This window comes from Leptonychotes weddellii, chromosome 10, assembly GCF_054177405.1.
Source record: "Leptonychotes weddellii isolate Sample4059 chromosome 10, ASM5417740v2, whole genome shotgun sequence".
Taxonomy (NCBI): Eukaryota; Metazoa; Chordata; class Mammalia; order Carnivora; family Phocidae; genus Leptonychotes; species Leptonychotes weddellii.
The window spans coordinates 16,593,404-16,616,631 of record NC_138378.1 but is presented as its reverse complement, the minus strand read 5'-3'; the positions used below and the strand labels follow the sequence as shown (position 1 = coordinate 16,616,631).

At 59.0% G+C, this 23,228-nt stretch overlaps 1 protein-coding gene across 2 annotated transcripts in view; it reads left to right on the top strand.

Moving 5' to 3' along the window:
• PLCG1 (phospholipase C gamma 1) overlaps positions 1-17,248 on the top strand; it is a 29,263-nt gene extending 12,015 nt beyond the window's left edge. The window contains exons 3-33 of one of the 2 annotated variants that reach the window (XM_081832774.1): positions 2,211-2,363; positions 2,479-2,572; positions 2,732-2,779; positions 5,000-5,084; positions 5,177-5,260; positions 5,493-5,527; positions 5,730-5,802; positions 5,902-6,003; positions 6,227-6,345; positions 6,431-6,516; positions 6,597-6,717; positions 7,149-7,317; positions 7,449-7,571; positions 7,653-7,754; positions 7,836-8,023; positions 8,288-8,488; positions 8,569-8,688; positions 8,778-8,958; positions 9,884-9,961; positions 10,609-10,712; positions 10,894-10,990; positions 11,193-11,262; positions 11,747-11,904; positions 13,291-13,387; positions 13,530-13,754; positions 13,834-13,982; positions 14,853-14,967; positions 15,080-15,241; positions 15,359-15,447; positions 15,544-15,725; positions 15,905-17,248. In XM_081832774.1, coding sequence (XP_081688900.1) covers positions 2,211-2,363; positions 2,479-2,572; positions 2,732-2,779; positions 5,000-5,084; positions 5,177-5,260; positions 5,493-5,527; positions 5,730-5,802; positions 5,902-6,003; positions 6,227-6,345; positions 6,431-6,516; positions 6,597-6,717; positions 7,149-7,317; positions 7,449-7,571; positions 7,653-7,754; positions 7,836-8,023; positions 8,288-8,488; positions 8,569-8,688; positions 8,778-8,958; positions 9,884-9,961; positions 10,609-10,712; positions 10,894-10,990; positions 11,193-11,262; positions 11,747-11,904; positions 13,291-13,387; positions 13,530-13,754; positions 13,834-13,982; positions 14,853-14,967; positions 15,080-15,241; positions 15,359-15,447; positions 15,544-15,725; positions 15,905-15,947 — 3,653 coding nt within the window. In that variant the 3' untranslated portion in view covers positions 15,948-17,248. Of the gene's footprint in view, positions 1-2,210; positions 2,364-2,478; positions 2,573-2,731; positions 2,780-4,999; positions 5,085-5,176; positions 5,261-5,492; positions 5,528-5,729; positions 5,803-5,901; positions 6,004-6,226; positions 6,346-6,430; positions 6,517-6,596; positions 6,718-7,148; positions 7,318-7,448; positions 7,572-7,652; positions 7,755-7,835; positions 8,024-8,287; positions 8,489-8,568; positions 8,689-8,777; positions 8,959-9,883; positions 9,962-10,608; positions 10,713-10,893; positions 10,991-11,192; positions 11,263-11,746; positions 11,905-13,290; positions 13,388-13,529; positions 13,755-13,833; positions 13,983-14,852; positions 14,968-15,079; positions 15,242-15,358; positions 15,448-15,540; positions 15,726-15,904 lie in introns of both variants that reach the window. The other variant, XM_081832773.1, reaches the window with a different exon arrangement.
• Positions 17,249-23,228: the final 5,980 nt, after the last annotated feature.

The window sequence follows — 23,228 nt, the reverse complement described above, 5'->3', positions numbered from 1 at the left end:
CGTGCTGTAGGGCATGCGTGGGGCTGCACCTGTCCGGCCTCAGGCTTTGAACTGACCCTCTAGCTGCCTGCCAAGCAGCGGCCACGGCACGGGCTACTTCTAATGACGGGCAGGCAGCTGAGAGGAAGGGCCCAGGCTGTGGAGCACGCAGACCCTGGCCTAGATGCATTTGTGTTGGTGAGGTTGTGTGCCTGTGTGAGAGGTGTGGGAGGGGGTGACAGCAGCTCTGCACCGGAAGAGCATACTGGTTTCTGTTTCAAAGGGCAAGGTTTGTGGTTATTCTGCAGTTTCTGATCTGGGCATTTCCCCTGTTCAACTCCTCCTCCTATCCTTGGAAACTGTCTTCTCAGGCTAGGTTTCTGTGACTCAGTTCCCCCCACCCTCCCTGTTTCTACCTGAGTGTAACTTATTCTTAAAACTCCACTCCCATTTTGTGGCCCCTCCCCCACCTGTGTGCCTGCTCTCTTCGTTTGCTCATCCAGTCCTTCAGCCAGTACTGCATATGGGCCCTGTCTGGGGGGAGAGGACTAATGTTCACACATGTAGTGTCATGAGGAGTCAAGGGCATGATTGCTGCAAGAGGGCGCTTCTGAATTGGGTCTTTGGTGGGAGAGAATGGAGCCTGGGAGATAGTCCACCCTAGGGACCGGGGTGAAATGGGGGGACAGGAAGCACTGGCTGTTCTTGCCCTTGGCCCAGCTTAGTTTAGACGGACCAGAGAAGATGGGAGGGAAGAAGCTGGGAATGGAGATCACTGAGCCTCACCAGGAAGGGCCTTGAACGCCCTAGAAGGAGCATGTTCTCCTTAGTGAGCAACCACAGGAGGGATCAGAACAGTGTTATAAGGATTCTGAAAACTTAAGAAGGGTAGCTCATTGGTAAAGAGGATGGGTGGGGGCAGGGCTGCTGGCAGGGAAGGCAGGGCTTTTTTGGTGGGAGGACCAATCCTGAGGGTGTGATGAAGGCAAGGGAGCAGGGAGAGTCCTCTCTGGTCGCTCAGCCTGGCTTCTTCTGTTTGAACAGCTCCTCCCTAAATCTGTCTCTTTATCTGACTTGGAGAGTCTGCCCCTGTCCAGGATCCCAGCCAGCACTGGGGGACCGTGTGGGTGTGTGGCTGGGGTAGCCCTTCCCTGTGCCGCGCGGTGCTGGGGCCCTCTCCTGGCCTGGGGTCAGAATCTGTGCGGCTAGCGTACTTTGGTGAGGGAGCAGAGGGAGGGAACCTGCTTTGAATGAGCTCCCATGTGCCATATACAGGGCTGGGCACTTCTGGCTTTTAGACCTTTCAGTCTTTCCAGCAGCCTCACCGTTATTGGTTAGCTGCGTTAACAGTTGAAGGAGTGAGATCAGAGCAGTTGTCACTATGCTGAGGTCACACAGCTGATGGGAGGTAGAGCTGGGATTCTAGTCCAGGCAGTCTGGTCCCAGAGTCCAGGCATGTTTTTTCTACCACCCTGCCTTCTAGAGAAATTCAGTCAAGCCCTTGACTTTATATTTGGTAAAACTGCGACTAGGAGAAGTTAAATGAGTCACTCAGTGTCATCTCCCTTGTTAGTGGCCGGGGCAGGTCGTCTGCCATTCAGTGCTGTGTGCTTCCCCAGTCTGTGCTCTGTGAGCCCAGGGGAGCCACATGCAGGCCCTTTGACAGCCAGAGTGGGGAGACATCCCTTTGGAGAGCCGCTGCCTTGGGAGACCAGGCCTCTTGCTGAGACTTGCTTGGGGATGTCTTTGGGGTGGTGGGCCATTCAGGGGTGCGTCAGTTCTCCGGGCCTGACCCCTCATTCCTCCAGTGGATTCTGAGACATACTTGGGTCTGCCTCACCCTACCCTGGGACTTTACAATTTGGTTTGTGTACTTTGTGTCAGGAAATGGTCCTCACGGAACAGCCTTCAGCCCTCCCCAGTTCTCTCTCTAGAGTCCATCTAGCTTTTTTCCAGGTCATAGTGACCTGCCCACATTCTCAGCAAGGGAATGTACACAGGATGGGGCTCCCTGCTCCCCCAGACAGCTCAGCTTCTAGCAGAGGTCTGTCCTCAGACTCAGCGTAGCTCTCTTTTATCACCTAGTAGGACTCAGTACTCTTGGCTCTGCCCCTTGATGAGGTGTCTCTCTTTGTGGTACCTCCCAAAGGGCAAACGAGGAAACCAGGCTGCCCTCATTTCGGCACTGACTCAGAGACCCCAGCCTGACCTTGGCCTCTTTACCTTCCTAGTTGACATTCGCGAAATCAAGGAGATCCGCCCTGGGAAAACCTCACGGGATTTTGATCGCTACCAAGAAGACCCTGCTTTCCGACCAGACCAGTCACACTGCTTTGTCATCCTGTATGGGATGGAATTCCGCCTAAAGACCCTGAGCCTGCAAGGTAGGAGTCACAGGGCTGGAGGAGGTAGGGGGTAGTTTGGGGGCAAATATCCACTGGCTCCTGGCTCAGCAGGAGGTGTGTGTCCTCAGCTCAGCTCTTTACCCCTTGATCACAGCTACATCTGAGGATGAAGTGAACATGTGGATCAAGGGTTTAACATGGCTGATGGAGGACACATTGCAGGCAGCCACACCTCTGCAGATTGAGAGGTAAGAACCACCCCCGACATGGTTAGAGTTAGGGGCAGTAGATTCTAGGGAGCATTGGCAAGGACACAGGCCTTTGTGTGCCCAGGCACTGCCTCCTGACCTCCCCGGACCTCATCCAGCTGGAGAAGTGGTTCTCACTTCAGGCTTCTCTCCCTCCAGGTGGCTGCGGAAGCAGTTCTACTCAGTGGATCGGAATCGTGAGGATCGGTAGGTATTGGGCTGTGGCTCTAGTCCAGCCGGTGGGTTGGGGCAGCCAGAACAGTAGCCATGCCCCGAGCAGCTGCCTGGAGAACCAGAGGACCCAGGGGGCCTGCCTCTAGTAGGGCTGGGGGCCAGGCAAGTGGAACTTCCTGCAGAAAGCCCTCTGAGGGCCTTGGTGCAGACTGGCTCTGGGTGTCCTGCAGAGAGGGTGAGAGTGGCCTTAGTGTGTGAGGGGGTGCCTGGAAGCGCACAGCTTTGAGGCCCACCATATGACAGCCAGAGGGGCCAGGGAGAGATGGGGGACAAAGATCAGTTCATGGTGAGGCCTTCTGACTGTTGCCGTGAAAGAGCTAGAAAACCACGGAGGGTTTTGAAAGGAAGTATCCCGTGACCCGACTTCAGTTGCACAGGACCGCCGGCTCCTGCTGGAGAGTCCAGGGCGGGGCAGAGCCAGCGAGCTTGGGCAGGGAGCTGCTTCAGCATTCTGGGTGGAAGATGAGAGGGTTTGGCTCAGGGTGCAGGGTGGTAGCAAGTGGTCGGATTTGGACTCTACTGTATCTTGAAGGTAAGAGTCCAGTGGAATTTCCTAACATTGATTTTGGTGTGCAAGAGAAAGAGAGGAGTCCAGGGTGACAGTAAGCTTTTTGGCTGAAGCATCTGGAAAGGTGGAGTTGCCATTGACTAAGATGGGGAAGGCCATGGAAAAAACACATTTGGGAGAGTTTAGGGGTACATTTAGGCCATGTTCAGTTTTATGATGCCCTTAGACGTCCAGGTGGAGACATTGCATTGGCAGGTGGGTAGAATGAGTTTAAGGGAGAAGTTGGGGTAGGAGATATTAGCTCGGGAGCATAGAGATGTTCCTTCCATAAGCCATGAGGCTGGAGATCACCTGATAAGTGTAGCGAGGAAAGGGAAGAGGGCCGGCGGCTAACCCCAGGCTACTTGGACATTGGGGGGGGGATCAGGGAGGTGAGGAGGAGCTAGCCAGGGGAAGTAGCAGCTTGTGAGGTAAGAGAAAAACCTGGAGGGTGGAGTTTTGGAAGTTCGGGGAGGAGGGAGTGGTCAGCTGTGCCAGGCCTCGTCAAGTGTGTTGAAGACAGGTGCCCCTTGGACTTGACAGCACAGAGGTTGTTGGTGACCTTGAGGAGTGGGGAAGGGGGTTCAGGGAAGGAAAGGGAGCATGGATGGCTCCTTAAAGGTGCTGCTGTGAGGGAGAGCAGAGAAGGGAGCGGTCACTGGAGATGTCAGCAGGGTCAAGACAGGTGTTTTGGTGGGACGGATAATAGCTTGCTTGTAATGCTGATGGCAGAGAGTCAAGAGAGAGTTTGTTGATGCAGCAAGTTTCCCAGCCTGCAAAGCAAGGACCCTGACCACCTTCCTCCTGGGCGCCTGGGGGTCAGATCAGCTGGCACGTGCCAGTAGCAGCCAGGACCACCCAGTACAGGACTGAATCCTGCAAGGGAGTTTTGGTGCTGCCTGCCAGACTCTTAGGAAGGAGGAGGAGGACGCCCACCCTCCCCTCCGACACCAGCCTCCAGGAGAGAAGGCCTCCCTTTCCCCCATCTTTGCCGTCTTTTGCCAGGCTCAGCAGTGTCCCCTAGTCCCACATCCTGGGCAGGGCACCCCTGGAGGGCAGGGACACTTCCCTGTCAGACCCCAGGAGAGTGTCCAGTCACCAGCAGTGGTATTTTGCTGAGCAGGACCCCCTCTGGCCACCCCCTCACCCCCCACCCTGTGCCGGGTGCTGAGACACACACTCCTGGCATTCCAGGGTCACTGGTCAGGAATCCCTGCCGAACTCCCCCCGGGGAGTATGTGAGTGAGCTGTGTGAGGCCTGGAGGCTCAGCAGGGGAAGGGTGCCTCCTGTGTCTGGGTGAGCCAGCAGCCCATAGGATTGCTAGGGGGCCAGAGAGAGGTACAGGCTCGAGTGTTGAGACCTATAGGTTGGCTCCCCTCCCCCATGCCTGACCCACTTCACTGAGCCTGTTCACTCCTTTCTCACTAGAATCACGGCCTTTGTCTTTGCTTAGATGAGGAAACTGAGCCCTAGAGAAAGGAGGGGACTTCCCTTGGTCACCCCAAGGGTTCTGATTTAGCCTCACCTCAGGACTCTAGGCGCCAGGGTAGTGTTTACCTGTCCAGCCCCAGGTGGGCTCAGCCCACAAGTCAGAGGTCATGAGAGAGGTTGGGTGAGGCCACTGGGGATGTCCCTGTTTCCTCAGTATATCAGCCAAGGACCTGAAGAACATGCTGTCCCAGGTCAACTACCGGGTCCCCAACATGCGCTTCCTCCGAGAGCGTCTGACGGTAAGCGCCTCCTGGGCCACCTGCAGGCAGTGGGCGCAGCCCGGGAGCCGCTGGCCGCGGACCTAACCGGAGTCCCACCCTGTGCCGTGTAGGACCTGGAGCAGCGCAGCAGTGACATCACCTACGGGCAGTTTGCTCAGCTGTACCGCAGCCTCATGTACAGCGCCCAGAAGACGGTGCATGAGCCACCTGCCCTCCCACGGCCCCTGCCCCTGCTCTCCCACCCCAGCCCCGGCCCTGCTTGCCTCAGCCCCGCTGTCCCACTTGAGGGCTTTCGGGTGCCATTTCTCCAGCTTTTCTCCTCTGGAGGCCTACCCCTCTCTGTTGCCCCAGCCTTTCTTCCTGAAAGCCCTTTTCCCATGTGGCCTCCCAGGGGCTCTCGCTCTGACCAGCTTCTGTCTCCTGCAGATGGACCTCCCCTTCTTAGAAGCCAGTGCCCTGAGGTTTGGTTTGAAGTGGGGCGGTGGGGTTCTCCCCTGGTGACTCCTGGTACAGGTGGGAGGCCGTGGGAGGGAGTGAGCCATACTGGACCCTTTTGGGCAACTGTGCTGGCTGGGAACTGGGCTCTGCCTTCCAAGGGGCCTCTCGTTGTCTGTGGGCTGTACCAGCCACCTGGCTGCCAGGCGCTCCCCTTCTTTCCCACAGGGCAGGGGAGCGGCCGGAGCTCTGTCGTGTGTCCCTTCCTGAGTTCCAACAGTTTCTCCTCGAGTACCAGGGGGTACGGCTGGGTTGGACTGGGCCAGGGTGCCTGGCTGAGGGGGGCTGGGCTCGTCACTGGCGGCCTCTCATGTGCACCTCCCCAACCCACCCCCACCAGGAGCTGTGGGCTGTTGACCGGCTTCAGGTGCAGGAGTTCATGCTCAGTTTCCTTCAAGACCCCTTGCGAGAAATTGAAGAACCATACTTCTTCCTGGACGAGGTAAGCCCTACCTTTCACACCCCTCCATCAGAATGAGGGGTGCTGACCAGAACCCTACCTGGGTCCCAGGAGCCAGATTCTCCTTAGGGCTGCCACCTTGTTCCTCCCCACTGTCCACCTTGCCCACCGTGATAGACACTGAGCGTCCTTCCTTCCCACCACAGCCATGCCAGTGGGCTGGGGTAGTGGCTCACTCTGTCCTTTCCTTCCTGTTCCTGGACAGTTTGTTACCTTTCTGTTCTCCAAAGAGAACAGTATGTGGAACTCGCAGCTGGATGCAGTGTGCCCGGACACCATGAACAACCCTCTCTCCCACTACTGGATCTCTTCCTCCCACAACACGTGAGTGGCTCCCTCAGCCCCACCTGGCCCACCCTTAGGAGGGAGGCAGTCACCCAACCACCCCTGCCTCTCCTTCCCTGTCCAGGTACCTGACCGGGGACCAATTCTCCAGCGAGTCCTCCCTAGAAGCCTACGCTCGCTGTCTGCGAATGGGCTGTCGCTGCATTGAGTGTGCGTGGGGGCCGGGGCTGGGGGAGTAGGTTGGGGGGGGGGCCACCCACCCTCTTGACTGTGGTCATGTTCCTCCCCAGTGGACTGCTGGGATGGCCCAGATGGGATGCCAGTCATTTACCATGGACACACCCTTACCACCAAGATCAAGTTCTCCGATGTTCTGCACACCATCAAGGAGCATGCCTTCGTGGCCTCAGAGTGAGTCGGCGGGGGGGAGGAGGAGGGCAAGGGTCAGCTTGGCTCCAGCTCTCTCCTGTGACAGAGGGTCCCCTCCAATGTCCCGTCCCCACTCCCCCTGTTTTTTATCTTTGTCCTTCTTGGCCTCCCCTCCTTTCTTGCTGCTTGCTTGAGCCATTCTTCCTAAGCTACTCCCTGTTTCCTGCACCCTCAGCCCCCCTCTTCGTGGGTTCTTCGCTAGCCTGTGGAACAAACTAAAGCTCTACCCATCCTCAAAAAATACTTCCTTTCAGAAGCCAGGGCTAGCATCTTCTCTGGCTAGCTCCCCTCTAGACAGGGCCCTGAGGCCCTTGGTTCCTAACACCTTTTCTGAGGGGCTGTTTGGACTGAGTGAGTGTTGACCCCTCAGAATTGTTAGGTCTCTGTCACTGCACTTGTCCCTTACCCTGCAGGTACCCGGTCATCCTGTCCATCGAGGACCACTGCAGCATTGCCCAGCAGAGAAACATGGCACAGTACTTCAAGAAGGTGCTTGGGGACACACTCCTTACCAAGCCCGTGGACATTGCCGCGGACGGGCTCCCCTCACCCAACCAGCTCAAGAGGAAGATCCTCATCAAGGTAACAGTGCGGGCTCCACACTTCCCAGCACCTCTCCCAGGCCATGGCTCTAGCTGGTGGTCTCAGCCTGGGTGAGGAGGTGGGGGCTCTGGGACTGAGCTGGCACTGCTATGTCCTGCCTGCCCCCCTAGCACAAGAAGCTGGCAGAGGGCAGTGCCTACGAAGAGGTGCCTACATCAGTGATGTACTCTGAGAACGACATCAGCAACTCCATCAAGAATGGCATCCTCTACCTGGAAGACCCCGTGAACCACGTGAGGGCCGGGCCAGGTTGAGCATGGGGGGCCCGGTGGGAGGAGGCCTCCATTCATGGGCCCCACTTCGGTCTCTCCCAGGAGTGGTACCCCCACTACTTCGTTCTGACCAGCACCAAGATCTACTACTCTGAAGAGACCAGCAGTGACCAGGGCAATGAGGATGAGGAGGAGCCCAAGGAGGTGAGGGGCCCACCCAGGGCTGGGGGTCGGGCTGGGGTCAGAGTCACCGAGCGTTTTTGCTGTTGCCTTGCCCCCCCACAGGCCAGTGGCAGCACGGAGCTGCACTCCAGTGAGAAGTGGTTCCATGGGAAGCTCGGGGCGGGACGGGATGGACGGCACATCGCCGAGCGCCTGCTCACCGAGTATTGCATCGAGACCGGGGCCCCTGACGGCTCCTTCCTCGTGCGGGAGAGCGAGACCTTCGTGGGCGACTACACGCTCTCTTTCTGGTAACCCGCTCCCAGTACATGTGCTGCACTCCAACGTGCCCCCCGCCACCCCGAGACCACCACAGTCTGTAGTTGGTCTCGGTTACAGGCTCTCACACAGAGCACGATCTTGTCACACGCACGCACACACGCGTACCTTTCTGGGTGCTTTGAAGCCCTCCTGCGGGTCTGCCCGGCACCCGAGCTCCTCAGGCGCCTCGCTTGGGCTGGAGAGCAGCGTTCTGGGCCACGCCTGCTTCTCACCACCTCCCCATCTGCCCGCAGGAGGAATGGGAAAGTCCAGCACTGCCGGATCCACTCCCGGCAGGACGCTGGGGCCCCCAAGTTCTTCTTGACAGACAACTTGGTCTTTGACTCGCTCTATGACCTCATCACGCACTACCAGCAGGTGCCCCTGCGCTGCAACGAATTTGAGATGCGCCTCTCAGAGCCTGTCCCGCAGACCAATGCCCATGAGAGCAAAGAGTGAGGGAGGGGCCAGGGGCCGGGCGGGGGGGCGTGCCCTGAGTGGGGAAGGCCAGGGCTTGACTCCGGTCTGTCCTCAGGTGGTACCACGCTAGCCTGACCAGAGCTCAGGCCGAGCACATGCTGATGCGTGTCCCCCGGGACGGGGCCTTCCTGGTGAGAAAACGGAATGAGCCCAACTCCTACGCCATCTCCTTCCGGTGAGGGGTGTGGCCTCGGGGTGCTCTAGGTGGTATGGGACTACTCCTGGGTCTGGGCTGCCCTGACCCCGTGTGACTCTTCTGTTAAGGGCCGAGGGCAAGATCAAGCATTGCCGTGTCCAGCAGGAGGGCCAGACGGTGATGCTGGGCAACTCGGAGTTTGACAGCCTCGTGGACCTCATCAGCTACTATGAGAAGCATCCGCTGTACCGCAAAATGAAGCTGCGCTATCCCATCAACGAGGAGGCGCTGGAGAAGATTGGCACCGCTGTGAGGGCCCAGTGGTTGAGGGGCGTGGCAGGCAGTGACCCTGGGCTAGCTGCTGGGCAGTCGTGGGACAGTCTGTCTGTGTGAGACACAGAAGCCAGGGATATTGTAGGAGCTCCTGGACGGGTCACTGCCCAGCTGGGAGCCATGGCGTAGGTGCCAGGACAGTGTCCTGGAGGGAATGTCATCTACGAGGGTGTGTCTGTAAGGATGGGCATGTGTTAGGTGAAGAGGTTAGGGGCTGTGAGCTGGGCTGAGGGGTGAGGAGGTCCTGGAGCTCACACAGGGAGTGGTAGGCCCAAGGCCAGAGGCTTACCTGGCTGGGCGTGGACTAGACTGTCACCGGGGCAGAGAAGAGAGTTGGCTACAGAAGTGTGGCTGTGGTGGGAGGAGGCACAGGGGTAAGACAAGTGAAGTTAGAAGCCTATGGAAAGGGCTCGGGACTGGAACTGTGGCCTTGGACAAAAGGAAGGCATCTAGGACGGGAGGTCCACTTGAGACTTGTCATCGGCGGGCATGGGTGTCCAGGGAAAGGACCTCACACACTGGGGCCCGGGGCTGGGCTGGTGGATTGGCGTGTGTGGGGCAGGGGCACCCAGGGGGAGGGAGGGAGCCACTGGGCTAGAAAGTTGAGTGCATGGCCCCTGCGGGACTCCACTGCAGACAGCTCAGCAGCAGTGTGGGCCTTCAGGAACAGAGAACTTTCAAAATGATGGGGTAGGTGTCCAGGGTAAGAATGTGGAGAGAGGGGAGGGCCAGGCCATGCCCACTGAGGTCTGAGATGCTGGTGGACCCGATGTCCGGGAAGGGGCAGACATGGCCTGGTGAGGCAGGACACATGGGCCTGCCACACTGATCGAGGGGCCCAGGGAAGCCAGTGGCCACTGTCGTCTGGGTGTTAACGTATCCCGTTCCATCCTGTTTCTAGGAGCCTGACTATGGAGCCCTGTATGAGGGACGCAACCCTGGCTTCTACGTGGAGGCAAATCCTATGCCTACTTTCAAGGTACAGCGTCAGGCCTCTGGGCACAGGAAGCAGTGGGGGGTGGGGGGGTCCCCAGCTGCTCAGGGCTTACATTGCTCTGCTCAGGGGCCCATCTGTGGTTGTTGTGGAGAAGTGGTGCTTGTGGTTTTCCGAGGCCTGAGAGGTTGTGAGAGATGTGTGGTTTGTGTACGACCACAGCTCTCCCTGGGCTGACCCCCTCCCAGACCTTGCCCCTGGGGGGTCCGCACTGACCCTTCCAGATTGCTCCCCAGGGTAACTCCCCGTTTCCTCCCTGGGTGGCAGCAGGGCAGGGGCAGGCCACACTGGCCAGAAAATTTTGTACTTTTGCTACTGAGTCCCTTACCTTGTGAAGATCTGTCAGAGAGGATCTTCCTCTTTTTGTCTCTTTCTCTAGGGGGTAAAGGAGTTGTGCCCTCTCCCTCAGCAGCCAGGGAGCCTGAGAAGGTTCTTTTCTCCCAGGCTGGGGGGGCCTGGTAGGCCTGGCCTCCAGGAGTCTCCATGGCAGAGGCCCTGGGTCTGTCCTCAGTCGCATCTGTCCTGGAGTTTCCTGTAGGGCCCGTGGTGAGGACTGGAGCTGGGCAGGTTGCCGCGGGTCAGGAGAGGTGAGGAGGGGCTGCCTACTCTAACCGGCGCTCTCCCCCTTGCAGTGTGCGGTCAAAGCCCTCTTTGACTACAAGGCGCAGAGGGAGGACGAGCTGACGTTCACGAAGAGCGCCATCATCCAGAATGTGGAGAAGCAAGACGGCGGCTGGTAAGCCTGGTCCCCGGAGCCAGAGCCCGTGGGGGGTGTGGCAGGCCGGGAGGTGGGGGCCCCACACGGGCACCGGCGGTGCTGGCCACAGCCTGGCTTCCGTGTGGGGCCTTGACGAGGGCTCCCCTCCTTGTGGGAGTTTGGGGTGGTTGCCGGGGTAAGCACCATGTGGCTTCCACAGGTGGCGGGGGGACTATGGGGGGAAGAAGCAGCTGTGGTTCCCGTCCAACTACGTGGAGGAGATGGTCAGCCCTGCAGCCCTGGAGCCTGAGAGGGAGGTGAGCGCAGAGCCACAGCGGTGGGACACGCCAGTCACACACGGTGACGCACAGCCTCCAGCACCTGCGGTCCACACACACCCGTGTGTGTGCGTTGTCATGTGTGCGCTTGTGCGGGGCGTCTGTCGCATGCACACAGACCTCCCCCCACGCGTGTGTACAGCGGACGTGCTGACGAGCCCTTGGGCTTTGCCTTCCACAGCACTTGGACGAGAACAGCCCCCTGGGGGACTTGCTCCGGGGGGTCTTGGATGTGCCGGCTTGTCAGATCGGTGAGCCCCCATCCCGTTTTCCAGCCCACCGTTGCTTAGGGTCAGGCTGTCCTTGGTGGCTCTCGGCACGTGCCGAGGGAAGAAGCCAGAGGCTGCCCCCACCCCGAGCTCTCCCAGTGCTTGGATCCCCCCGCTTGACACCCTGGGCTCCTTGTTCACCTCCAGCTTTGAGCCCTGCCTGCTCACCCGGAGCCAGGCACTGTGGGAGACGCGGATGGCTCGCTGACCTCCGCAGTCCTCATAGGCGGGGTCCCGGGGTGGGGCGGGGCAGGGGACCCAGGGGAGACAGACCGGTTTGGAGCCCCGGCCCACCTCTTCCCGGCAGCCCTTGCGTCCTCTGCTGTCACATGGGCCAGGCTGAGCAGCCCTGTCCCCCAGTGATGTGTGGGGAGGACAGGTGGTGAGGGGACACCGAGCCAGTCCCTGGGCTGTGGCGTGGGGGATGCAGAAACGACTTGCCAGCTCTGTCCTCTCGCACTCGCAGCCATCCGTCCCGAGGGCAAGAACAGCCGGCTCTTCGTCTTCTCCATCAGCATGGCTTCGGTGGCACACTGGTCCCTGGACGTCGCTGCTGACTCCCAGGAGGAGCTGCAGGACTGGGTGAAGAAGATCCGAGAGGTGGCCCAGACGGCAGACGCCAGGGTGAGGGGAGCGGGGGGGCGCAGGGGCAGCCTGTGAGCCTGTTGGGGGCGAGGCCTGTGGCACCAGGCCCCCCCAGGAGCCGGGAGCCAGCCCCGTGGGTCTGCCTGGCGGGCACTTGGAAACACAAGCGCAGAGGCCAGAGAAGTCCTGGGCTGGAAGCAGGGGGGACTGGTGGTGTGGAGCGGGAGGAGGGCTTCGCTTTGAAGGTGTGGGTGACAGGAGGAGCCGGGAAGGGCAGGCCAGAGAAGCTAGAAGCAGCCGGGGCGGGGGATGGAGTCTGTGTTGAGGGCTGTGGAGGTACCAACAGGCACGATAAGAACCTGAAAGTGCCCACTGGCTTTGGCAGCAGCGAACAGCCCTAGTGCCACTACCAGGAACCATGGCAGGGTGGTGGCCGGGGGGGGGCGGGGAGTGTGGCATGGCAAAGGCGGAGCACCTCCGCGGGGCCGGAGCCCGGGCAGGCTTTCCCCAGGTGGGGCTGAGGAGAGCATAGGGTGAGCACGTGCTTCTCCCCCGAGAGGAGAGTTCCTCCTTTCCTTGGGGGGATGTCACGTAAAAGGACTGCTGGAGAAGCCAGCGGGGAGGAGGGAGGCCTCTTCCACTTGAGCCTGGGGCAGCGGAAAGTATTTGTAAGGGTTAAGGGAATTCTGTGGGAGGGCCGTTGCCTCCGTGGTTGGTGTGGGCTAGAAGGCTCGAAGGCTACAGGTCTGGCTGCTTTGGAGAACGGGCATTCACGAGTCCCACAGAGAATGGAAGGTGCTGAGGATTTTACTGGCAGACCCGCTGGTTGAGGGGATGGATTCTGGGGTCTGGGCTGAAAGAGGGAGTGAGAATATGAGTGTAGGAGCCCCTGATGGAAGAAAGCGGGCCTCTGGGGGGATGAGGACAGGATGGGGCGCACTTGCTAGTGGCCGTGGTGGGTAGGTGGCTGCACTGGGGTGGGGGGAGCTGAGGTGATGAGGTTCTTAGGCCTGGGAGGTGGGGTAGAGTCACTGGGGCACCAGAGACCGAGCCAGAGGCCTGCGTTCCTACTGAAGTCAGAGGAGGCTGCCTTTTTGCCTAAGGGAGGCGGCGTACCCGATGGTCACAAAGCATCACTGGAGAGCGCAGCCAGCCCCAGACCCTGAGCTGTCATTGAGACTTGGGTGGTGGTGAGGATCCCACCCTCTGAGAGTCTTGGAGGGCAAGTGTGCCCTTCAGGGCAGAGAAGAGGAGGGACGATTCTGGGCTGGGGCTTGAGGACAGAAGGGCCCTTGTTTACTGTCCGGTGGGGTCTGGAAGATGCAGGGAACAGGGAAGGGCTCGGAGAGCCCCTGCGGTGTGGGTGCGCCCTTCTGTGGGGCGGGGGCTCCACCCTGGGGCTACAGGCTGTGTGTGTGTCACCAGCTCACGGAGGGGAAGATGATGGAGCGCAGGAAGAAGATCGCCCTGGAGCTCTCCGAGCTGGTTGTCTACTGTCGGCCCGTTCCCTTCGATGAAGAGAGTAAGGGCCGAGGTCCCGGCGGGGTGGGTTTGGGTGCCCTCCCGGGCAGGTGGAAGACGGAGGAGCATTTCGTCCCTTTATATGGGGGTTGGCGGAGCCGCCTGGGTGGGCCGGCTCGGTAAGCATTCTCCGTTTGGCCCAGAGATTGGCACGGAACGTGCCTGCTACCGGGACATGTCGTCCTTTCCGGAGACGAAGGCGGAGAAATACGTGAACAAGGCCAAAGGCAAGAAGTTCCTCCAGTACAACCGGCTGCAGCTCTCCCGCATCTACCCCAAGGGCCAGCGGCTGGACTCCTCCAACTACGACCCCTTGCCCATGTGGATCTGCGGCAGTCAGCTCGTGGCCCTCAACTTCCAGACCCCAGGTGAGGAGCTGCCCTGTGGGGCGGGGAGGGGGCTCTGCTGGGCTGTGGGGCTGGAGCCCACCGGAACCGGCTCTTCCAGACAAGCCTATGCAGATGAACCAGGCCCTCTTCATGGCCGGCGGCCACTGCGGCTACGTGCTGCAGCCGAGCACCATGCGGGACGAGGCCTTTGATCCCTTTGACAAGAGCAGCCTCCGAGGTCTGGAGCCATGTGCCATCTGCATTGAGGTGCGTGCTGCTCACCTATGGGCTTCAGGGTGGGTGGCAGTTGCTCTGCCAGGGCCCCTTTACACAGAGTCAAGGATAGGGTGTCCGTGTGACGGGTGGGGGGCGCACTGGACTGTTTCTGAGCTGGAGGAAGGCATGACCGTCCTCAGGCAGGAAGGCAGCTGCTGGCCTCCATTGTGGGGCCGGGCCCAGAGTGGTAAAGGCCCGCTCGGTTGCGAAATCACTGGAGTCAGGCTGTCCACTGAGGGCTCAGCTGCCCCCCAGCTCTGTTTGAGAACCAGCCCTGAGCCACTAGGGGCGGTGGGGGGCAGCCCGTGCTGTGGGCTTCGGGCCGGGTGGGGCTGAGGAGAGCATAGGGTAAGCACGTGCTTCTCCCCCGAGAGGAGAGTTCCTCCTTTCCTTGGGGGGATGTCACGTAAAAGATGTCCATGTTAGGGGCGCCTGGGTGGCTCAGTTGGTTAAATGACTGTCTTCGGCTCAGGTCATGATCCTGGAGTCCCGGGATCGAGTCCCGCATCGGGCTCCCTGCTCAGCAAGGAACCTGCTTCTCCCTCTGACCCTCCCCCCTCTCGTGCTTTCTCTCTCTATCTCATTCTCTCTCTCAAATAAATAAATAAAAAATCTTTGGGAAAAAAAAAAGTCCACGTTAGAACAGACATGGATTTAATGAGGTAGATGCAAAAACTCCCGTGAAAGTGGCGGCTAAAGCGGAGATTTCCAGCGCCACCGCTCCCAGGGCCCTGATGCGGGGAGCCATTTAGTGGGCCGCCTCCTTGGGGCCCAGCAGAGGGCGCACTGCCTACACTGCATAGTGAGGCCTGGGAAGGCGCCGAAGGGACCATCCCCGGCCCATCTTGGCCTGCCTTCCAGGTGCTGGGGGCCCGGCACCTGCCAAAGAACGGCCGAGGCATCGTGTGTCCTTTTGTGGAGATTGAGGTGGCCGGAGCAGAGTATGACAGCGTCAAGCAGAAGACAGAGTTTGTGGGTAGGTCTGCCTTCCCTACTCGCCATGCCCCGAAGGCCCGTCCATACTCCACACCAGCGACTCTTGTCCTCTCGAGGCAGTGGCCTGAGGCCTTTTGCCCTGACTTTCGCAGTGGACAATGGACTGAACCCTGTGTGGCCTGCCAAGCCCTTCCACTTCCAGATCAGCAACCCGGAATTCGCCTTTCTGCGCTTTGTGGTGTATGAGGAAGACATGTTCAGTGACCAGAACTTCCTGGCTCAGGCTACCTTCCCAGTGAAAGGCCTGAAGACAGGTGAGGAGCCTTCGTAGAGACAGCGCCTGGGGCCTACCTAGGGGTGTGGGGGCCGTGGGGGGCGGGCCCCCTGTTCAGCTCCCTCCCAGGCTGAGGGCGCGGCCTTCCTCCTCCTAGGATACAGAGCTGTGCCTTTGAAGAACAACTACAGCGAGGACCTGGAGCTGGCCTCCCTGCTCGTCAAGATCGATGTTTTCCCTGCCAAGGTAACTGCAGCGCAGGCGGGGGGGCCGGCGGGCTGCAGCCTCACAAGGCCCCCGGGGGAGGCACTGACCCCACGCGCCCTGCCCTTGTTGAAGCAGGAGAACGGGGACCTCAGTCCCTTCAGTATGTCTCTGCGGGAGCGGGGCTCCGATGCCTCGGGCCAGCTCTTTCACGGCCGGGCCCGGGAAGGTTCCTTCGAAGCCCGCTACCAGCAGCCGTTTGAGGACTTCCGTATCTCCCACGAGCATCTGGCAGACCAGTCTGACAGTCGGGAACGGAGGTGCGGGGATGGAGGGTGGGTGGCATACCGGGGAGATGGGAAGGAGAGCTTGCGGCCCCTTCTGTGTCCTTCTCTTGCTCCTGGGGAGGACTTACCTTGTCTGGCTTTCCTTGCCTTGGGCTGTCCCACTGGGCTGCGAGGCCCCACTGCCAGTAGGGACGCGCTCTCCTTCCGTCCAGGGCCCCACGTCGGACTCGGGTCAACGGAGACAACCGCCTCTAGCTGTTCGCCAGCCCCGTGGAGAGCAGCAGGCGCCGCGTGCCTCGTGGAGCGCCGCGAGCTGGGTTCCTGGGACGCGGCCTGCCGTGGCGGCCGTCCTGGCCCTGAGGCCTGGAGCTGGGTTCCAGCAGTGACTGCTAGACAAACCAAGCCACTGATGAGTTGTAGTACTGTTTGGGGCCTCCATGCCCCAGCTCTGGGTGAAGGCGAAACCCGTACTGTGACTCGAATTAATTAAGCACACACATCTGGTCCTGCCTTCTGGGGGTGGAGCCTTTCGTCCGTGGGGCCAGGACCGTGGCAGTAGCCTCTTGGGGACAGAGGCTGCCTCGGCCCGCTGCACGGGCGGCTCGGAGGAACCGCTGACCTTGCCGAGAGAGCCGCAGCGGCCTCGCTGGGCCAGGGAAGCAGCCCCGAGTTTACATCGTCCTGGAGCTTCACAACCCCAGCTGGGAAGGGGTGAGGGTCGCTGGCCGCTGGTCGCAGAGCCAGGGCGGGCAGCACAGGACCCGCCTGGAGAGGGGCTCCGCCAGCTCGAGGAAGAGGACACAGCACAAGGGCACACTGCCCGCGGCCGGGAACACCACCCAGCCCGCAAGATACTTGGGATCGCGTCAGACGCAGCCGCGGCGGGCGGCCCGGGCTGCCGTGGGCCCCCGGGTGAGGGGCCACCTGGAGGATGGCCGGCAGCACCTCAGGACCTTGGGGGAGGAGGGGGAGGACCCGGACGCCCTGCGCTGCCACGGGCTACACCGCCTGCCTGCTGCCCGAAGCCGGGGGGGCGGTGGGCAGCCCAAGGCAGGTGCTCTGGATGCAAACCTGGAGTCGGGACCCGCTCACCGGGGCGCCGGAGTTTGCGGACGTGCTGGCCCAGCCGCACCGCCCCTCCTGCCCCACGGTCAGCTGTGGCGCGCCTCGCACTCACGCAGGGGCCACGGCCAGGCTGGAGGTCTAACGGCCGGAGCGGCAGACTGGAGGCCTTGGTCGGAGACAGGTGCGGCCCAGAGCGGGGCTTTTCCCCAGTACGTTCAGGAAACTGCACACACGGACATGCCTCCTTCAGGGTGCCCTCCAGCAGGCCAGCCAGGGGACCCCCTTCCCCCCCGCCCGGCCCCCTGCCCCGTCCGAGTTCAGACTGAAGACCACTCTCCCTGTTGCAGCAGCAGACCTGGGATCGGAGCCTGCAGACAGCACGGCAGGAGGATGCCGAGATGATCCTGAGTGTTCATTAAACCAGTTCAAAGTCCTGTTACTGGGCATCTGTGATGTTGGAGATGGAAATTTTAAAGGTTATTTTTTGCACACCCCGTTTCTCACTATCTTCATTATTTCACGTAGGGTATGATTTTCTAGGTCTTCCACTTCTAACCGGAAAGCTGCTTGGTGGGGGTGGGGGAGCAAACTGAGCGAACTTGTCTGCACTGTGGCAGAACTGTTATTTTTATGGATTTTACAGCTCAACTAACAGTGTTACCTTTTCAAGATTTATATATTTATATACTCTTAAGAAAAACCACTGAGCCGTTAAAGCCTTGTTATTACTCGATCCTAATAGTGATTCCGTTTTCTGTAGCTTACTTTTAGGGTAGAAGGTAAATTATTTAACGTTCTATTAAACTTTCCATACCATGGATTGTAAACCGAAGGAAATTATACAAATTTCTGAGAAAATGTATTGGTTTATTTAAACTAGTCCCAAAGTTGTCTTTGCAAGTATGACCTCACAGTCTTGTCCACAGCAAACATATCTATATATGGTTGCCAGCATTTGGCTTATAATTTAAATATTAACAAAAATCTTAAATTTTATTGGAAAAGCTTTCCTTCTGAAAAGGACTTAAAAAACATCAGTATTTTTCTTCTCAGTAGGATAGTCATTACATTACCTAGTCCTGCTGCTCCCCTTTGGAGGGAAGCCTTGGGGCAGAACCCAGGGGAGGGGAGGGTCTGGCTGCGACCTGCCCTGTCCTCTGGGGACCAGTAAGGCTGTTGGGAATCGGGTAGGTAGGGATGGGAGGAGAAGAAAGAGCAAAGCCTATTCTGGTGGTCAGGTGGGTTTTGTTTGTTTGAAGGCAAAGACGACTCAGGATGCTCTCCCTTAGGAACGGAAGCAGGTTAAGGAGTTGCCTGCTTTGCAGGGAGCTGCGGGGACAGCTGCTCAGCGGCTGGCTGCTTCTGCCTAGCTAGTGCAGAGATCCCAGAAAGGAGATGGGAAAGGTCGGGAAGGCAGCCCCGCTTTAAAGGACAGAGGCTCGGGTCCCAGCCCGTGGGCACAGAGACACCTCGCGGCGCAGCCAGCACTCAGCACACGCAAGCCTGCTGCCCGCATCTGGGCTTGGGGTGGGCCATTTGCTAGTTGTGCTGGCCTCTTAAGATCGGCCTGCCAAATAAAGCAGCCCCGGGCCCCTTGTTGGGCTCTTGCGGGGGTGCTCAGGAGAGCCGGTTGTCTGGAGACTTGTTAACTGTGGACCATTTGTTGGGTGGTTATTGTGCCGTGGAGGCGGTGGCAGGGGGGCGGGGGGTTGCACAACTTCTAGGTCAAGCAGATCTCCCCTCTGGGCTCCGAGGTGGGGTGAGGCCGCCCTCTTCTCCAGCTCGTCTGCAGAGGGTATGGCAGGGTCAAGTGTGGCCACTGTGAGGGAGCCCGGGTTTCTGTGGCCTGCCAGCCCTGGTGGTGAGTGGGAGGCCACCCAAGTCCCCTCCCAGCCCACAGAAGCCTCTCCTTTCAAAACAACGCAGCATTCAGAAGTAGGGTGAAAAGGCTTCAATAGCCTGCAACCCAATCTCTGTGCCCAGACCTGGTTGAAAAGGCCATGCCCTTACCTTCCCCGTGGTCTATGCCGGTGTAGATCAGAAATGACGCACATACAGTTGCCTGCCTGGTGGATGGGTGGGGACAGGCCTAAAAAGCCAGCCCAGGGAGCCTGAAAAGATCTGTCACTGAAAAGATGCAGGTTAAGTATAATCGGTTGGTTCTTAAAATGGTAATGAGTATACCCCTGGTGTGATAATTCACAGACCACAGAAAGCGTGGAGAGACCAAGATTTTTAAGTCAAGTCCAAGGCTGATGAAGAGTTACAGGTGCCAAGCATCCCTTTCCTGTATGACAAGTCAGACCACAGAGACCTAACAACAGTTCCCAAGTTTACAGGTTGGGGGCCAGTCCTGGTTCACTGTAGGTCCCTCTGAGCACCATCCACTTGGAGAACTGGGACCAGTTTAGAATATTTCTTCTTATCCACTGAGACGGTTTGACAGCTGGTATCAGAGCACCTATTGCTCAGGTTCTTGCTGGCCCCCTGGCTTTCTTCTAGAGCTTCTCTGACCTACTCAAGAGAGGACAGTCCTTTTCCCACAGACAAGGTGGTGGGTGCGAGTTAACCTGGACTTCCCTGAGCCATGTTTTCCTGCTCCAGAGCCCCGTGGCCAGGTGAGAGCTTTTCTAATCTATGGAGGAAGAGGTTCTGTGCGGGTCTTTTCGGTTAGGGGCCGCCTGTCATCATGGCCCAGGCTTGGCTTGTTGGTGTTGACCGTTGTTAATCAGAACGTACGTTCAATCATTTACTGAACAAGTGTCTTTCTGGAGTGTGACTCGGGGAGAGACAGCTCTGAAGTCCTTGCAGCGGCTTCCTAGACCTGAGGCCTGCCTGTCCCCCACCCCACCCCACCCCCTTCCCCTGCAACACTGCCTTTGCCTTTCGTCGCCAATGTCTTGATCTTTCATCCTAGCAGAAAACACGACAACCCTCAGTAATGCAAATGCACAGATCAGTTTCACCTCTCCAGGCCAAACTGACCTCACTGACTGCCCCGGGAGGCCCCACAAGCAGGTGGGGTGAAGGGAGACCCTCACTCAAGCCTGAAGGTTTGGGCCTGTGGTGGGTAGTTGCCTCACCGTGCGAGCAGGCCCTGTGTCTGCTGTGGGGCGGCTTGGGCTGGCACTGCCTCCCACCCACTGGGTCAGGCATCACCTGGGAAGCTTCTGAGAAATACCAGTGCCCGGAGCCCTAACGGCTCTGCCAGCCCTGGTGGTGAGTGGGAGGTGCCCAGGTGAACCGAATGAGTGGGCAGGGTTGAGACCCACCAGTTTGGGCAGAGGACACCCAAAAAAACAGGGCCAGGGAGAGGAAGTCCATGGAACCAGGGGCAAAGACAAGCAGTGGATGGCTCCCTGCAGGGTCCCCTCTCCCGCGGTCTCCAACAGGAACTACTCCTGGCTGGCTGGCAGAGCAGGGACAAGGGGACTGCGCCCCGAGTGGCAGGCCTGGACTTCTCGGCCAGCGGACGCATGCGCACAGCACTACCTGCGAGGCCGGTGGCTGACACCCCTGCAGAGAGAGCAGTCAGGCCGAGCACCCCCCTCTCTCGAGGCTGCCTTGTGAGAAGGCAGGAGCGGTTTCTGACCCCAGCCGAGGGCCAGTGCCATTCACGAGGATCTGTGGCCATGAGCAGAGGACACAAGGCCCCTCTCCTGACCGGGCACGTGCTGAACAACACCTGAAGGCTGGGGCTGGTTCAAAACTCACTCGTCTTTCCATTTGAGCCCATCAGCTCCCACCATTGCTGTTCTTTTGAAGGGAGAAACCACTACAAGCAGTATCCGGTTATCCCACCAAACTAGTTCATGGAACAAAATAAGGTCCTGCCTCACATTTCAGTTCAAGAGCTCAAGCCCGGTCTCAGCCTGAGAATCCTCCTCACTGGGTCATTCCTCTGAGAACCCCAGGGGACTCATGCCCAGGAGTCAGGCAGGCCTTCTGTTTCCTGCCTGGAGGCCACCGCAGCTGCCCCATGGAAGCTCACGGCAACCCCCTGCTGACTTCTACTGCCAACTCTGTCCACAGCTGTGTCCCAAGAAACCACCGCCTGAGTCTGCACCCACCCTGGGGGTTCGGCTGGTTGGCTTCCGGGCTCCACACCAGGTTGGTCCAGCTCCCAAGGACTTGCTTTACATTTGACACAAAGCTGCTCTCCCAAGGCTTAAGTTGGCCTCCAGAACGGCCAAGCCAGGGAGGGACAGGCCCTGGTGTCCACCTGGGACGAGAACTGCCTTGGTATGTCTCTGCCCCAGGTGATATTTGTGGGCTCCCTTTTTCCTGTCACAGGCCCTCAGGGTCACCCCCAACAAGATGCAATTGCTCTGAATCTTAGAAATGAGGCTTTTAACGTTCCTTCGAGGCTCCTGGGTCCTTACGCATATTCGCCAGCCCCTCCTTAGCGAACAGGACAAGCTCTGCTTCTGAGTACTCTTCTCATGGGGCAAAAGGGGGAAAGAAAAGGACTTGCCAGCATCCTCTTACCAGACACCTGAGGACTCCAGGTCTGACTCCTCTGCCCTTGTCTGTGGAGTGTAATTCCTAAAAACATCACGGTTCCATCACATAGAAGCCAGTCCCGTGGACCCAGCAGTGGAACTTTTCCTGAAGTGGGCCAAGGGGAATGGCCTTGCTCATCCATCCACGTTTAAGGTTCGGGCTTGCCCACTAAATAAATCCGCAGATGTGAAGTGTTTTTAGTTTTTCGGGATCCCCCACAAAATAAAGTCCGCAGATGTGAAATGTATTTATGTTTTTATTTAGGAACAATCAAAAGATTTGAAGTACCATTTCGGCCCATATCAAATTGTATAAGCAGTTTGGCCCTGCTCCCTCATCCAAATCCACAGATACAAAATCTAGGAAATGTGCAATTTGCATTTTAGAAATAGCAGCATCCCCACAGGGGACCTCATTAGGCCTGGAGACTCAGCCCAGAGAGGGCAGCCCACTCCACCGCCTCGGCACAGCCACGGTCCAAAGGCAAGTTACATCTTTCTGTTAAAAACACTTACTCCTGGGTAAAGAATTCCCATCCCACCCAGGCCTGACCCACAGAGTATGCCCCTCGGTTTGGTCTCACACCTGGCGGCCGCAGGGGGTAGGGACCCTCTTGTATAGTTCGGTAAAGTCTCCATTTGCCTCTGGACAAACAGGGCAGTTGCCTCTTAGCACCAAGATGATCCTGTCTTTCCAGCGTCTCTGGGAGAGAGGCGGCGCCCCAGGGCAAACTGCTCGCCAGCCATTCCGGGCCCTCCCGTGGCCCCGAAGACTAGAAGGTTAGCCGGGGAGGGGGAAGAAAACCAGCAGGAATCAGGCCCGTCAGGAAGGACCCTGCAGCTGTGACAACCTCCCTGACATCCACAAAGACTGTGCTCAGTAAACTTTCAATAAACAATGGCCGGCAGGGGAGAGAGGAAGGTTGGCGTGTTTTTTCTGTCGTAACAATTATGGCACAGTCCGGTCCTCCTGCCACAGCTCAACGACGCACCTGCCCAGAAGCGCCGCAGGAACTCCTCTGCACGGGACGCCCCTTGTCCCCTGGCGCTCACCCGGCCTCACTGGGTGCCCGCTGACCGTGCTGCGTCCCTCCCCCGCCAGCCGGCACCCGTCAGCCTGGGGCTCCCGCCCGGCCAGCGTTTCAAGCAAACTGCCAGAATGAGACCTCTGTATGGGCACGAACCAAGGATGAGTGACAATCTCTCCTGAAACACCAATTACAGAAGAGCTACCACGGGGGTAGACTGTTACCTCCACCAGTGGATCTACTCTGGGGTTTGACCTCGGGAAAGACCACATACTGGCAGCTTTCTGTATTCAGTGACTCCGAACAGCCTCTACCCTGGACAATTCACCTTCAGCTCCAGCCGAAGACTCGAAAGACTTCTAAATCACCCATTTATCGTGGAAAGGAAGAGCAGTTACGGAGCATTAGCCAAGAAAAGCCACTAACACTCAAGTGCCCAGGTGTGCACGAGGCACAGCCCGGCTCCGGAAGAAGAGGCACCGATGGCAGGTCACCACTCAGACTCTCAGGCACCCTGGCTTGCCACCTGCCCCCCAGTGGACAGCAGGAAAGACACCCAGCAGAAGAGAAGACGACCACCACCTCTGCAAAGCCCTGCTCGCTGTGCTCACCTCTCCCTCTGGCTCGGGCCTGAGCAGCCACGAGGGCCAGGGTCTGAGGGCTGCGGAAGCCTCGGGGCTGGGGATGGCAAAGCGGGAGCCACGTGTTCTCTGTGGATCCTGACAGTCCTGCCGACCACAAGATAGGGCTTATAAAAATCACGGCCGCAGGGGCTTGCTGCCACCGTGTCCGTGTGGTGACCGGGGCCTGCCGGTCCGTGCCAGACACCGGGGTTTCCGCCCCTGCTCTGGGCTTCGGCAGATACAATGGCTGCTTCCTGCCGGCTCCAGGCTGTCAGGTCTCGAGTCTGGTGAAGGACTGGGACCCCGTTCAAAGGAGTG